Source organism: Seriola dumerili, unplaced genomic scaffold (assembly GCF_002260705.1).
Source record: "Seriola dumerili isolate Sdu_G_001 unplaced genomic scaffold, Sdu_1.0 BDQW01000309.1, whole genome shotgun sequence".
In the NCBI taxonomy this organism is placed as follows: Eukaryota; Metazoa; Chordata; class Actinopteri; order Carangiformes; family Carangidae; genus Seriola; species Seriola dumerili.
This window is the reverse complement of record NW_019174564.1, coordinates 107,122-122,830: the sequence shown is the minus strand read 5'-3', so window position 1 is coordinate 122,830 and position 15,709 is coordinate 107,122. Positions and strand designations below refer to the sequence as shown.

Here is a 15,709-nt window from a genome sequence, read left to right as displayed (position 1 = left end):
AAGAGTAAGACTATCCACTTGACTCACAAGTGGAAATAAGATTGAGCCTCACAGTAAGTAGCTTCAACAGTCTGCAGTTTGATCCGTCTAAGGTCATCTCCGTGCTCTCTGGAGGAACTGTTCCATAAACAATGAAGAATAGTGAAACGTCATGGCTGGTATTTGAGTAGCTCCCTGGGGTGTCAAGATTTGGCTCTTTCTCATCTGTTCCAATCATTATTTAACACAACAAACTGCCATTTTGTGATTGTATTTTATTTTTGTGTGTTTTTTTGTTTTGCTGATGGATGTATGTGACAGTAGGAATCTGAAATGTGTGACAGTGTGTATGTGTGTGTGTGTGTGTGTGTGTGTGTGTGTGTGTGTGTGTGTGTGTGTGTGTGGTGCAAGTGGTTCCTGTTTTTGAGGCTTCTGAGTCAGTGCTACTGTCACTTTCCTGTCACAAACTTTATCACGTTACATTTTATTTGTTTTCTTATCTAATTACAATATACTCCTCTGGGTTGACATCCTTTATCTGAGTGATCATAAATGAAATTGTTTTTCCAGTAAGTTCCAGTCTCCTCCCAACTGCTCAAGTGGTTTCAGAGCAGGAAAAAATAAGTGATAGGAGTGGACAATGCATTAGAACACATTATTCAAAACTGCAATTACTATGAAATGGACTTAGGTTTGTACCCACTGGCTGCTTTGTGCTGGTCTCCATAGCCACCTACTTTACGTCAGGGAGGGAAGCCAGTGTATTTCCTCCCCTTCTTTATCTAAAGGAAGTGCCAAAATAAGCATCAGCAGTGGACCGCCCGAGTTGGGACACCTTTTCCATTCGCCACGCAGTAAGAGTCTGAGGGTGAGTCAGAAGGGTTCACAGCCGCAGAATCACCATGAAGTCGACCAGGGTTCTTGTCCTCCTCCTGCTAGCATCAATCCCAGCCTTCAGGACAGGTAGGTGGACCATTCAAACTGCTTTTTGCTGGAATACACGCTGTTAGATTTCACAGAGCTGAAGGCCCTCAGAGGTCTTCACCCAACTTAACTGAGATTGGTTTGTTTCAGCCTTGTTTCTGTGCGTCATCAGTACAATGATGTTTTTTTGTTGTTGTTTTTTTCCTTCACTGCTGCATAAAAAAAAATGAATCTAATATTTTAAAACATTTCCACAAATAGTTTTTTCTGTCACGTTCACCATTGTCATGAGGAAGTAAAAATATCTCTTTTTTGTGCTCTGCGCAACAGTTATTGTTATTCATGTTTTTTCTCATGTAATTTAGTTTTGTTTTGGTATGTGCAAAGATAAAGATCACAGTGTTGTTCAAAAGACACTTACACTTTGAACATTACCTCAGAGACATCCACTCGCAGAGCGTGTTTCCGTTTATCCAGGATGAGATAAGCTTTGTTTGTGCATGCCATCAATTGTCCTCCTCTTTCATTGTACTAAGTTACAAAAAAGATTGCAAGTGATTTATTGTTTGGCCAAGTTTGGTCAAAGTCAAGGAAGAATTTTTTTTTATTACGAACAAGAGAAATGAATCACAAATCTCAACCTCAGGAATGAAAAATCACCGAAGTGAAAAATGAGGCTCTCTTGGTTAAAGAAACGGAAGAAGAAGGTGGCACTTGATTTGTTTGTTTTTCGTATGCAGAACCAAAAGAACTTTTAACTGTTCTGCACTGGACAGATAGGTGATCTAACAGCAGATAGGGTTAGCCAGTGCGAACCAAATTGCCCCCTCTCTCACAGAGACAACAGAGCATTGTCCTGAGACCAAGACGTCCCAACTGGCAACAAATCTACTTCCAGTGTTTAGCCATAAACATCTGGAGGAAACACCCTCACCCTGACTACTGCTCACACAGTGACTGAAATTATTCCACAACAACAAGCTAACTCTTCAGCGACTAATAAATATTCATGAAAAGGGCTCATACAAATATTAAAGACCACTCTGTGAATGAATATGGCTGCTGATTCAACCTTTCACAACAAACATGATATTTTAAAATCTCTTTTCAGCTTCAGACAGTGTACATAATGTAAGTGGTCACTCCATGACTATGGAGTGACATGTCTGTGAGCTCACAGTTGTGTTTGTGTTCATGGTTTCATCAGCTGAAACAGGTGACAAAAAGCAGGACCAAGAGACACCACAGCTAACAAAGCCAAGAGGTATGTCTATTAAAGAAATATTTTAACATTTCAGGAAACATGCTTATTTGATTTGTGACATAGAGTCACATGAGAAGATCAATTCCTCTCTGATATTTCTTGCTTATAAAAACACACAGTGTGACTAGGACTGGGCCCAGAGGACTACAGACATTACTTGAAGCTTTACTCAAAGGACTTGACATTTCAATTAACACTTCAACCAGGGACAACAAGAGACGGTTGCAGCAAGTCTTATTCCTCCAATCAGAACCATGTTAGAGTGATGACACCTATACTGCACATGCTCAGTTACACCCTCCCACCAGCAGGAAGACACAAGACACATTCAACATCTAGCACATGATGTTCTATCATGACTCATAGGATGGGGATGGTTGCAACAAGTTATTGTAACTGTCCCCAAGCGGAGCAGCCATACCAGAATAGACCACACAACAGTATTCTTCAACATTTTTAGTTCAGAATAGAGATTATATGCAGATCATTTTGTGCAATAGCACAAGAGATGCAACAATAAGTGCTCATTTTAACAAACAGGAAAGTACAAACAAGTCATTTTAGGAATTATTTCATTAGCCTCTCATAGTCTTATAGTATATTTTCCTCTTCTATCTATCATAAGAAATATATATATAGATAAATAGTATTAAATAAATAAATACATAATATTATAGTATTATTGTATAAATAAATAATACATAATATAATTTTGAATCAGTGCATATTTTCAGGATGCTAAGCTCATTGAGACAAAAAGCAAAAGTTAATTAGTGAAATTCTATGTATTTTTATCATGTTGCAACCTTCCCTGATTGAAGTTGCAACTGTCCCCAGGGCTGGGGTCAGTTGTAACATCTGAATTCTTCCATTCAAATCAATTTTGTGAATGATATGTCATATATAATCATCTTTAAATGGTATGGGTAATTAGCAGACTGGTGTAAGTTCAATATATAATAGTTTGGTTGGTCCAGATAGTCTCTAAGTAACAGAGAGAAATGCAAAAAATGTTGCAACTGTCCTTGTCTCCCCTACTTGAGGCCTGACTTGAAATTTGCCTCAAAACTTCATTCAGACTTGATTTGAATGAGAATTGACTTGTGACCGCAGAGCATTGTCCTGAGGCTGAGACGTCCCAACTGGCAACAAATCTACTTCCAGTGTTTAGCCATAAACATCTGGAGGAAACACCCTCACCCTGACTACTGCTCACACAGTGACTGAAATTATTCCACAACAACAAGCTAACTCTTCAGCGACTAATAAATATTCATGAAAAGGGCTCATACAAATATTAAAGACCACTCTGTGAATGAATATGGCTGCTGATTCAACCTTTCACAACAAACATGATATTTTAAAATCTCTTTTCAGCTTCAGACAGTGTACATAATGTAAGTGGTCACTCCATGACTATGGAGTGACATGTCGACTTGTTGCAGCTCACAGTTGTGTTTGTGTTCATGGTTTCATCAGCTGAAACAAGTGACAAAAAGCAGACAAGAGACAACACAGCAACAAAGCCAACAGTATGTCTATTAAAGAAATATTTTAACATTTCAGGAAACATGCTTATTTGATTTGTGACATAGAGTCACATGGAGAAGATCAATTCCTCTCTGATATTTCTTGCTTATAAAAACACACAGTGTGACTAGGACTGGGCCAGAGGACTACAGACATTACTTGAAGCTTTACTCGAAGGACTTGACATTTCAATTAACACTTCAACCAGGACAAACAAGAGACGGTTGCAGCAAGTCTTATTCTCCAATCAGAACCATGTTAGAGTAGATGACACCTATACTGCACAATGCTCAGTTACACCCTCCCACCAGCAGGAAGACACAAGACACATTCAACATCTAGCACATGATGTTCTATCATGACTCATAGGATGGGGATGGTTGCAACAAGTTATTGTAACTGTCCCCAAGCGGAGCAGCCATACCAAATAGACCACACAACAGTATATTTCAACATTTTTAGTTCAGAATAGAGAATATATGCAGATCATTTTGTGCAATAGCACAAGAGATGCAACAATAAGTGCTCATTTTTAACAAGCAGGAAAATACAAACAAGTCATTTTAGGAATTATTTCATTAGCCTCTCATAGTCTTATAGTATATTTTCCTCTTCTATCTATCATAAGAAATATATATATAGATAAATAGTATTAAATAAATTAATACATAATATTATAGTATTATTGTATAAATAAATAATACATAATATAATTTTGAATCAGTGCATATTTTTCAGGATGCTAAGCTTCATTGAGACAAAAAGCAAAAGTTAATTAGTGAAATTCTATGTATTTTTATCATGTTGCCAACCTTCCCTGATTGAAAGTTGCAAACTGTCCCAGGGCTGGGTCAGTTGAACATCTGAATTCTTCCATTCAAATCAATTTTGTGAATGATATGTCATATATAATCATCTTTAAATGGTATGGGGTAATTAGCAGACTGGTTGTAAGTTCAATATATAATAGTTTGGTTGGTCCAGATAGTCTCTAAGTAACAGAGAGAAATGCAAAAAATGTTGCAACTGTCCTTGTCCTCCCTACTTGAGGCCTGACTTGAAATTTGCCTCAAAACTTCATTCAGACTTGATTTGAATGAGAATTGACTTGTGACCGCAGAGCATTGTCCTGAGGCTGAGACGTCCCAACTGGCAACAAATCTACTTCCAGTGTTTAGCCATAAACATCTGGAGGAAACACCCTCACCCTGACTACTGCTCACACAGTGACTGAAATTATTCCACAACAACAAGCTAACTCTTCAGCGACTAATAAATATTCATGAAAAGGGTCATACAAATATTAAAGACCACTCTGTGAATGAATATGGCTGCTGATTCAACTTTCACAACAAACATATATTTTAAAACACTGTCTGTGAGCTCACAGTTGTGTTTGTGTTCATAGTTTCATCAGCTGAAACAAGTGACAAAAGCAGGACCAAGAGACACCACAGCTGACAAAGCCAAAGAGGTATGTCTATTAAAGAAATATATCAACATTTCAGGAAACATGCTTATTTGATTTGTGACATAGAGTCACATGAGAAGATCAATTCCTCTTCTGATATTTCTTGCTTTAAAACACTTAAAGGCTAGACTTGACACATGAACCAAAAAGAAGGGGAGATTGGGGACGGTTGCAACAAGAGACGGTTGCAGCAAGTCTTATTCCTCCAATCAGAACCATGTAATAGAGTGATGACACCTATACTGCACATGCTCAGTTACACCCTTCCCACAGCAGGAAGACACAAGACACATTCAACATCTAGCACATGATGTTCTATCATGACTCATAGGATGGGGATGGTTGCAACAAGTTATTGTTAACTGTCCCCAAGCGGAGCAGCCATACCAGAATAGACCACACAACAGTATTCTTCAACATTTTTAGTTCAGAATAGAGATATATATGCAGATCATTTTGTCAATAGCACAAGAGATGCAACAATAAGTGCTCATTTTAACAAGCAGGAAAATACAAAACAAGTCATTTTAGTGACATGTCTGTGAGCTCACAGTTGTGTTTGTGTTCATGGTTTCATCAGCTGAAACAAGTGACAAAAAGCAGGACCAAGAGACACACACAGCTAACAAAAGCCAACAGGTATGTCTATTAAAGAAATATTTTAACATTTCAGGAAACATGCTTATTTGATTTGTGACATAGAGTCACATGAGAAGATCAATTCCTCTCTGATATTTCTTGCTTATAAAAACACACAGTGTGACTAGGACTGGGCCCAGAGGACTACAGACATTACTTGAAGCTTTACTCAAAGGACGTGAGATTTCAATTAACACTCAACAAAACACTTGAGACTTGTCTCAAAGTAATTATATGACTTAAGACTTAACTTGGTGCTTGTTCTGAAACACTTGAAACCTGACTCATTTTGAATGACTTAAAGGACTTGGGACTTGCCTTGGACTTGTCTCAAATAACTTTAATGACTTGAGATTTACACTGAAATACACGAGTCCAGGTTTGGACTTGTTACAAAAGGCATAAGACTCCAATCTTCACTTGTGGCTTGTTCTGAAATACCCGACTTATGCTTTTGTCAAATGATTTGAAGGACATGAGACCTGAGACTTCCCCTAAAATACTTGACACTTGACTTGGACCTCCCTCAAAGGTTTTAGAACAACTCTGGCAAGAGCTGATATTTGAAATCTCTTTTCAGCTTCAGACAGTGTACATAATGTAAGTGGTTACCTGCTCCATGACTATGGAGTGACATGTCTGTGAATTCATAATTGCGTTTGTGTTCATAGTTTCATCAGCTGAAACAAGTGACAAAAAGCAGGACCAAGAGACAACACAGCCAACAAAGCCAACAGGTATGTCTATTAAAGAAATATTTTAACATTTCAGGAAACATGCTTATTTGATTTGTGACATAGAGTCACATGAGAAGATCAATTCCTCTCTGATATTTCTTGCTTATAAAAACACACAGTGTGACTAAGACTGGGCCCAGAGGACTACAGACATTACTTGAAGCTTTACTCAAAGGACGTGAGATTTCAATTTACACTCAACAAAACACTTAAGACTAGACTTGACACATGAACCAAAAGAGGGGAGATTAGGGAGGGTTGCAACAAGAGACGGTTGCAGCAAGTCTTATTCCTCCAATCAGAACCATGTTAGAGTGATGACACCTATACTGCACATGCTCAGTTACACCCTCCCACCAGCAAGAAGACACAAGACACATTCAACATCTAGCACATGATGTTCTATCATGACTCATAGGATGGGGATGGTTGCAACAAGTTATTGTAACTGTCCCCAAGCGGAGCAGCCATACCAGAATAGACCACACAACAGTATTCTTCAACATTTTTAGTTCAGAATAGAGATTATATGCAGATCATTTTGTCCAATAGCACAAGAGATGCAACAATAAGTGTTCATTTTAACAAGCAGGAAAATACAAACAAGTCATTTTAGTGACATGTCTGTGAGCTCACAGTTGTGTTTGTGTTCATGGTTTCATCAGCTGAAACAAGTGACAAAAAGCAGGACCAAGAGACAACACAGCTAACAAAGCCAACAGGTATGTCTATTAAAGAAATATTTTAACATTTCAGGAAACATGCTTATTTGATTTGTGACATAGAGTCACATGAGAAGATCAATTCCTCTCTGATATTTCTTGCTTATAAAAACATACAGTGTGACTAGGACTGGGCCCAGAGGACTACAGACATTACTTGAAGCTTTACTCAAAGGACGTGAGATTTCAATTAACACTCAACAAAACACTTGAGACTTGTCTCAAAGTAATTATATGACTTAAGACTTAACTTGGTGCTTGTTCTGAAACACTTGAAACCTGACTCATTTTGAATGACTTAAAGGACTTGGGACTTGCCTTGGACTTGTCTCAAATAACTTTAATGACTTGAGATTTACACTGAAATACACGAGTCCAGGTTTGGACTTGTTACAAAAGGCATAAGACTCCAATCTTCACTTGTGGCTTGTTCTGAAATACCTGATTTATGCTTTTGTCAAATGATTTGAAGGACATGAGACCTGAGACTTCCCCTAAAATACTTGACACTTGACTTGGACCTCCCTCAAAGGTTTTAGAACAACTCTGGCAAGAGCTGATATTTGAAATCTCTTTTCAGCTTCAGACAGTGTACATAATGTAAGTGGTTACCTGCTCCATGACTATGGAGTGACATGTCTGTGAATTCATAATTGCGTTTGTGTTCATAGTTTCATCAGCTGAAAGAGGTGACAAAAAGCAGGACCAAGAGACAACACAGCCAACAAAGCCAACAGGTATGTCTATTAAAGAAATATTTTAACATTTCAGGAAACATGCTTATTTGATTTGTGACATGGAGACATGGCACACAACGTGACTAGGACTGGACCCAGAGGACTACAAACATTACTTGAAGCTTCACTCAAAGGTCTTGAGACTTGACACCTGAGCCAAAATACTTGAGGCCTGACTTGAAATTTCCTTCAAAACTTCAATCAGACTTGACTCAAGTGAGACTTGATGTGTGACTTACTCCAAAATAATAAGAATTAAGGCCTAACTTGGTGCTTGTTCTGAAATATTTGAAACCTGACTTGGACTCATTTTGAATGATGTAAAGGACTTGGGACTTGCCTTGGACTGGTCTCAAATAACTGTAATGACTTGAGATTTGCTCAGAAATACAATTCCTCCAATCAGACCTATGTTAGAGTGATAACAACCTATACTGCACATGCTCAGTTACACCCTCCCACCAGCAGGAAGACACAAGACACATTCAACATCTAGCACATGATGTTCTATCATGACTCATAGGATGGGGATGGTTGCAACAAGTTATTGTAACTGTCCCCAAGCGGAGCAGCCATACCAGAATAGACCACACAACAGTATTCTTCAACATTTTTAGTTCAGAATAGAGATTATATGCAGATCATTTTGTGCAATAGCACAAGAGATGCAACAATAAGTGCTCATTTTAACAAACAGGAAAATACAAACAAGTCATTTTAGGAATTATTTCATTAGCCTCTCATAGTCTTATAGTATATTTTCCTCTTTTATCTATCATAAGAAATAAAAGTCCACGAGTCCAGGCTTGGGCTTGTTTCAGATGATATAAAGCACTCAACATTTCACATGTGAGTTGTTCTGAAATATCTGACTTATGCTTTTGTCAAATGACTCAAAGGTCATGAGACCTGAGACTTCCCCTAAAATACTTGACATTTGACTTGGACCTCCATCAAAAATTTAAAAACAGCTCAGGCAAAATAAAGAGCTGTTGTTTTTTTTTTTCCTGATGAGGAGCATGAAGCCAGACAGAGCTGCATGTGGTCCAAACTAAAACGTACACTTCAGCCCTTCAGTGACTGCTCTGGTGTGAAATATGTTGAATGGGATCACAGCTGACAACAGTGAAGACAGGAAGCTTGGCTGCACAGGTCAGGGGATAACAATAGTATGTCTGGGACAGGATACAGCTTCACACTGCTGCAATGTTTCGAGCAGAGGATATCCACCTCAACACTCCTCCACCTCCACCACTATCTTGACTTCTCATCCCCAGTCTGACACTTGGAGTAAGGGCACGCCTTTGTCTCAGACTCTGGCCTTTAAAGTTTCGCCAAACACAAAGTGACGCAAACATACAACTAGAGAAAAAATATTGAGAGTCTGTCAGAGGAAATGTTTTACACAGACAAACTGACACTGGTGTTTTTATGATGGAAGCATTTTGAATTCCTGGATAACACATCAGTTTTAGATATTCCCCTCTGTCCTCAGACAGTGAGGATGTAGAGCATAAAAGCCAGAGGGATGATTTAGAGGTCGCAGTGCACAGTGACTGAGCACAAATGTGGACACTTAGCTTCAGTGCTGCTTACATGTGACTGAAGTTGGTCCACAACGACACAAAGAGAAACAAAAAAACAAACATTTTAAAATCTTTTTTCACCTTCAGACAGTGTACATAATGTAAGTGGTTACCAGCTCCGTGACAACGGAATGACATGTCTGTGAGTTCATAATTGTGTTTCTGTTTATAGTTTCCCCAGGTAGACCAGATGACACAGATGCCAAAACGCAAGACCAAGGGGCACCACAAACCAAAATAACTCCACAAGTACGTCTATGAAAGTAATAGTTTGACTATTTTGGAAACATGGATTTTTTGGTTCTGTGGAGTTAGAGGAGTATGCCATCAATAAAGAATAAATCTGCAAAAGAATAATGAAATAAATTGGAACTGCAAAGAGAATAAACAAAAGAATAATAAGTAAATAAAAGAATGTGGATATATAAAGAGAAATTAACAAAGAATAATTTGCTTTTGCTATTCCTGCTAGAGGGTCAAGCTCTCCATTCGACTGGCTTTGGGTGAGCCTTCCTGCCCAGCGGCTGAGCAGTCAATTCCTGCACAAAACTGGGGAAAGAAAGAAAAATAAAAGGATAAAAGTGAATAAATGGACACATTATGAAAAACAATCAAATAAAAAAATTGAATCTATCAAAAAATAATAATTTATATGCAAAAGATAAATAGATTTTCCTCAAAATATGTAATGAATATATACAGAAATAAATGAACGCGATAAATGCTAAAAAAAAATGAACATGTTGTTATATATATTGTTTTATATTTGGTTATTTGTCATTATATTCCTCATTATTTGTTTTTACTACTTATTCATTCTTAATTTATTCTTCTTTATATTTCCATATTTATTTTCTTACTCTTTGATAGATTCATTCTTTTTTATGGCACTCATATGACTCCATACTTTATGACAGAGTAAGATGAGAAAATTAATACCACTCTGATAGTTCTTGCTTGCCTAGGACTTGCCCCAAAGGACAATAGACATGACTTGAAGCTTTACTCAAAGGACTTGAAATTTTAATTAACACTTAAACCAAAACACTAAACTTGCACTTGTCTCTAATGACTTAAAGGTCTTGAGACTTGACATCTGAGCCAAAATACTTGAGGCCTGACTTGAAATTTGCTTCAAAACTTCATTCAGACTTGACTCAAGTGAGACTTGATGTGTGACTTACTCCAAAATAATAAGAATTTGCTTGAAGTAAGATTGTCTCAAACTAATTATAGGACTTAGGGCCTAACTTGGTGCTTGTTCTGAAATATTTGAAACCTGACTTGGACTCATTTTGAATGATGTAAAGGACTTGGGACTTGCCTTGGACTGGTCTCAAATAACTGTAATGACTTGAGATTTGCTCAGAAATACACGAGTCCAGGCTTGGACTTGTTTCAGATGATATAAAGCACTCAACATTTCACATGTGAGTTGTTCTGAAATATCTGACTTATGCTTTTGTCAAATGACTCAAAGGTCATGAGACCTGAGACTTCCCCTAAAATACTTGACATTTGACTTGGACCTCCATCAAAAATTTAAAAACAGCTCAGGCAAAATAAAGAGCTGTTTTTTTTTTTTTTCCTGATGAGGAGCATGAAGCCAGACAGAGCTGCATGTGGTCCAAACTAAAACGTACACTTCAGCCCTTCAGTGACTGCTCTGGTGTGAAATATGTTGAATGGGATCACAGCTGACAACAGTGAAGACAGGAAGCTTGGCTGCACAGGTCAGGGGATAACAATAGTATGTCTGGGACAGGATACAGCTTCACACTGCTGCAATGTTTCGAGCAGAGGATATCCACCTCAACACTCCTCCACCTCCACCACTATCTTGACTTCTCATCCCCAGTCTGACACTTGGAGTAAGGGCACGCCTTTGTCTCAAACACTGGCCTTTAAAGTTTTGCCAAACACAAAGTGACGCAAACATACAACTAGAGAAAAAATATTGAGAGTCTGTCAGAGGAAATGTTTTACACAGACAAACTGACACTGGTGTTTTTATGATGGAAGCATTTTGAATTCCTGGATAACACATCAGTTTTAGATATTCCCCTCTGTCCTCAGACAGTGAGGATGTAGAGCATAAAAGCCAGAGGGATGATTTAGAGGTCGCAGTGCACAGTGACTGAGCACAAAACTGGACACTAGCTTCAGTGCTGCTTACATGTGACTGAAGTTGGTCCACAACGACACAAAGAGAAACAAAAAAACAAACATTTTAAAATCTTTTTTCACCTTCAGACAGTGTACATAATGTAAGTGGTTACCAGCTCCGTGACAACGGAATGACATGTCTGTGAGTTCATAATTGTGTTTCTGTTTATAGTTTCCCCAGGTAGACCAGATGACACAGATGCCAAAACGCAAGACCAAGGGGCACCACAACCAAATAACTCCACAAGTACGTCTATGAAAGTAATAGTTTGATATTTTGGGAAACATGGCTATTTGCTTTCTGAGAGTCAGATGAGATCAACCTGTTAGCTAAGCTTAACTTAGCACAAAGACTGGGAACAGGGGGTAACAACTTGCATGGCTTGGCTTGGCTGAACGTATCAAACTCTTTAATTTCACTTTTTATTTGTAGAAAAAATTGAACCTCCAGTACCATCCATTCTGAAGCCCAATTCATCTACAGACTAAAAGAATGTGACAAACGATGAAAGTTAGACTCTGTTTGTGCCTTTGCAAAGTTAGTGTGGTGATGGCAGATTAAAGTGTGTCAAATGTGTCAAATGTGGTTAGTTGCACCATTGAGTCCATCATGATTACTTAAGAATTATACCTTAGTTCCTGTTTCTTAGTGCAACAGAATAATAAAATGTATAAGTAATAATAAGTGTGGCAAACCAAGAGTAGGAAGAATTGGCCAAAATTACAAAAAGTAACAAAGATCTGATGGAGATTTGTTACATTCTTTTTTCTTTTGTCTATTAGCTATGCAAAATCAACCTCTGAAACCAAGATCTTCTCACCTTCCAAACCAAAGCAACCACAATGATACTTCCTCTGGTCCAGGTAGTACACCATGAGTAATAGTAGGCTTTTTTTAATTCAGAGAGATGATTACAGTTTGTAAAACTGAATAAGTTATCAGTTTTACTGGCATGAGAGCATGGTGTGGTGATGCAGGATGTCATTTTTTTTTTTAAAAGATACCTGTTTATATTTTGTTAGGACCTGATGACACTGAAGAATCAAAAACAAACAAAGGTACTTGTCAAATGAAAATAAGATCACTTGTTGTTTTCATGACTGTCTCAAAACTATGAGAAGTTCATTGCAGAAAGGTGCAGATATCATCAGTATTTTATGTTTTATTCAAATTTCATTAAATTATACTGGTCCTCGTTGTCTGCAGGCAAAGCTACTTCTGCCACAGGTACAGTACACCATCTATTATATGTTATGTTTGTTCATGTTTTGTCTTTTATAGAAACCTTTCCATTTGTTAGTCTTTTACTCCCTATATTAACGTATATTAACATTCATAAATGAAAAATAAAAAATTCCAACATATGTCCTATGATTACAAACAAACATGCAGTTGTCCTCTACACTGTGAGGTGGATACTTTTACTCAAGTTACTTCACATGTCCATGACAATGTACATTTTGAAGTACATCATAACTAAAAGCTGGTATCCACAGTACATTTCTAATTACTAAATCTGTGATACATCTATTTGCATGGATAGCTGTACGTTGCAAGTGTGAAAATTATTGGCTTGTTGTAAGTCTTTTTAAATGGCATTAATTGATTAATTTATTTCAATGATCATAATCACACATCACACCATTCCACTTCCAGAGAATCCTCAACCTGAAGAAGAAAATCCTAAAGAGAATGGTGCTGGTGAGTTATACTGTGCTACTGATTATGTTTATTCTGCAGATAAATCAATGATTGAAGAATCATAAGTCATTTTTTCATATTGTTGGGTGGTAATGGACAGGAAACTAATCAAAAACACATTGCTTTCAAAGGTTCTCACACTGGGAGTGATGAGAAAGTACCACCCACCAAATCAGGTAATGTGCTGAACAGCATTCTGCTGGACTTGTTGCTCATACCCCACAAACACTCACCAGCGATGCCACAGATGCAAGGTTAAGGAGTCTATAACCAAGCTAGCAGCTCTGTGCATGGGAGCTTTGAGTTAAATGCTAACTTTAGTATGCTATCAACATGTCCACCATGCTAGTTTAGCATGTAAGCATGCCAGAATTTGCTAATTTGCTCTGAACATCAAGTAAATTGTGTTAGATATTGCAACTGCTACATCTCTGGTCTTTCACTAGTTAGACAAAGTCAAACTGGATTGATGTTGATGACAGTCTCCTTCTGTGTTACCCTCAGACAATAAGCTGTGGTGGATTCTGCTGCCTGTCACTTTGATTACTGGTGCTGCTGTTGCCACCTTCCTCAAATTCAAACACAAGAGGGTCAACGAATGCACAGGTACATGTAAAAGTAGACTGTACAATGTACTAATATCACAGAGTGCATCTATTTACTGTCACACTTTAAGTGACTTAATGTTGTTGCTGGCACTGGTAATCATTTCAATGAAAATATAAATATTTCAGCTACTAGGTGAGGATGGTGAAATATAGTTTGTTTGTAAATGCTTCTTCTTGTCTTCGACTCTACAGAAACCAATGATACTGGAACTGAGAAGTAAGTTTGAACTTTGTCGTTACAGACAGTATTTTAAAGGTGTGTGAACAAGCAAAGCATTCGTCGCACTGTCTCTCTGACTCTCCACAGCGCGTCTTTCCAGAGCAGACCCGAAAGCACCAAAGATGGTGTCATGCTCCTCGGAGTGAAGTCATCAAGCGGAGAAGAGAATGGTGAGCTGCCTTCCGTCTATTTCCTGCAAGAGTTCCTTCCAGCTTCCTTCTGTTTGTGCATTCTTGCAGCACTTGGTAAAGCTGTTTCTCCAGACACAGATTTGCAATGATTCCAGGGAAGTTACAGGCTTTTAATATCACATTGTACTGTATGGGCTTTGGGGGCTTTTGCTGGGCAACAGAATGTGTTTCCTGTGATTTTGCACCCCCGCCCTCAAACAAGCAGCAGGGCTTGAAAGATAGTGACTTCCTAACATAAACATGGATTATTTTGGACAGGAGCTATTGTCTGGCCAGTAAATGTCAGTGTGGGCCAGACGCTAAAGGCGTGTACATGTTTGTTGGTGGGGTGAAGGCATGTGCACATCCACAGGTGCTCATGTCATATGGGGTTTGTACACAGACTCTGTGCCCCTTCACCCCACCCATTAAAAAAAAAAAAAAAAATGGGCACTAAATGTTCTACTTTCCTTCCCTAATACAATCAGGCCTAGATGACTTGGCGGAGAGCTTCACAGGGAAATGGAGTCATGCTGTAGGAATTTTGCTAAGGAAGAAAGTGTTTATGTTGTCACAGACTTCTGGATTTCTTTGGATTGTAGCTTTATAAATTCTTATGGAACTGCAAAACTTGCTACCCAAATGTCAGAAATACATTCTATGCAGATAAAACAATCCCACACTCATGGACTTAAACCTCACCAGCAAAAAATGCACTTTACTGACTTAATGAACTTGTAGGATGAAGCAAGTGCCACCATAAAAATCCTATCTGTCCTAACTTTATTGTAAAGTAACTGTTGATTATATGTCTTCGGGTGTCAGGAATCTTGTTTTGATTACATTTCTGGATTGGAGAAGCAGTACCACTGACATCCTGTCCTGTGCTGTGCTGTAAGGGGCCAATGCAGTGCTACTGTCTAGTGCTCCTCTGCCTAACAGAGCCTGGAAAACATTGTTTCCTTTACAGTTCAGAAAATAGTTGTGATCGCTTTTCAGGTTGGATAAATTTCTAATTTCTGATCACACAGATGTTGTTTTATCCTGTTGTGGATTCATCAGTTGCCTCTGTTGTTTTTGTGTGTTTCAGCTGCAGCGAGATAAAAACAGAAGGGCAGTAACATCGAGATCAGCCAGTAGATGAGTCACAACTGTCACCCACATACTGGTCTTCTGGAGGAAGTGGTTAGATGTTTAATTTTTTTTGTGAATTTTGTGAAACATTTGTGAAGCAGAAAAGTATTGGAGAGTGGT

At 38.2% G+C, this 15,709-nt stretch overlaps 1 protein-coding gene across 5 annotated transcripts; it reads left to right on the top strand.

Moving 5' to 3' along the window:
• The first annotated feature begins 786 nt into the window (after nt 1–786).
• Nucleotides 787–14,282, top strand: LOC111231617 (probable serine/threonine-protein kinase samkC). 5 transcript variants are annotated; one of them, XM_022758801.1, is made up of 13 exons: nt 787–942; nt 2,111–2,167; nt 6,488–6,544; nt 7,210–7,266; nt 7,938–8,003; nt 9,762–9,838; nt 11,928–12,002; nt 12,779–12,814; nt 12,963–12,983; nt 13,413–13,457; nt 13,589–13,633; nt 13,962–14,063; nt 14,258–14,282. In XM_022758801.1, the coding sequence occupies exons 1-12, from the start codon at nt 882–884 to the stop codon at nt 13,998–14,000; spliced, it is 636 nt and encodes a 211-aa protein (XP_022614522.1). In that variant the 5' UTR covers nt 787–881; the 3' UTR covers nt 14,001–14,063; nt 14,258–14,282. The 5 variants fall into 5 exon arrangements, with proteins under 5 accessions (XP_022614522.1, XP_022614521.1, XP_022614520.1 ...); XM_022758800.1 differs by having other exon boundaries at nt 6,479–6,544; XM_022758799.1 differs by having other exon boundaries at nt 788–942; nt 7,201–7,266.
• The last annotated feature ends 1,427 nt before the right edge of the window (nt 14,283–15,709 follow it).

Coding starts and splice junctions, on each gene's coding strand:
- LOC111231617 (XM_022758798.1), top strand. CDS start 882: ATGAAGTCGACCAGGGTTCTTGTCCTCCTCCTGCTAGCATCAATCCCA. Junction 2,168..6,478: donor ACAGCTAACAAAGCCAAGAG/GTATGTCTATTA, acceptor TTGTGTTCATAG/TTTCATCAGCTGAAACAAGT. Junction 12,984..13,412: donor CAAAGCTACTTCTGCCACAG/GTACAGTACACC, acceptor TTCCACTTCCAG/AGAATCCTCAACCTGAAGAA.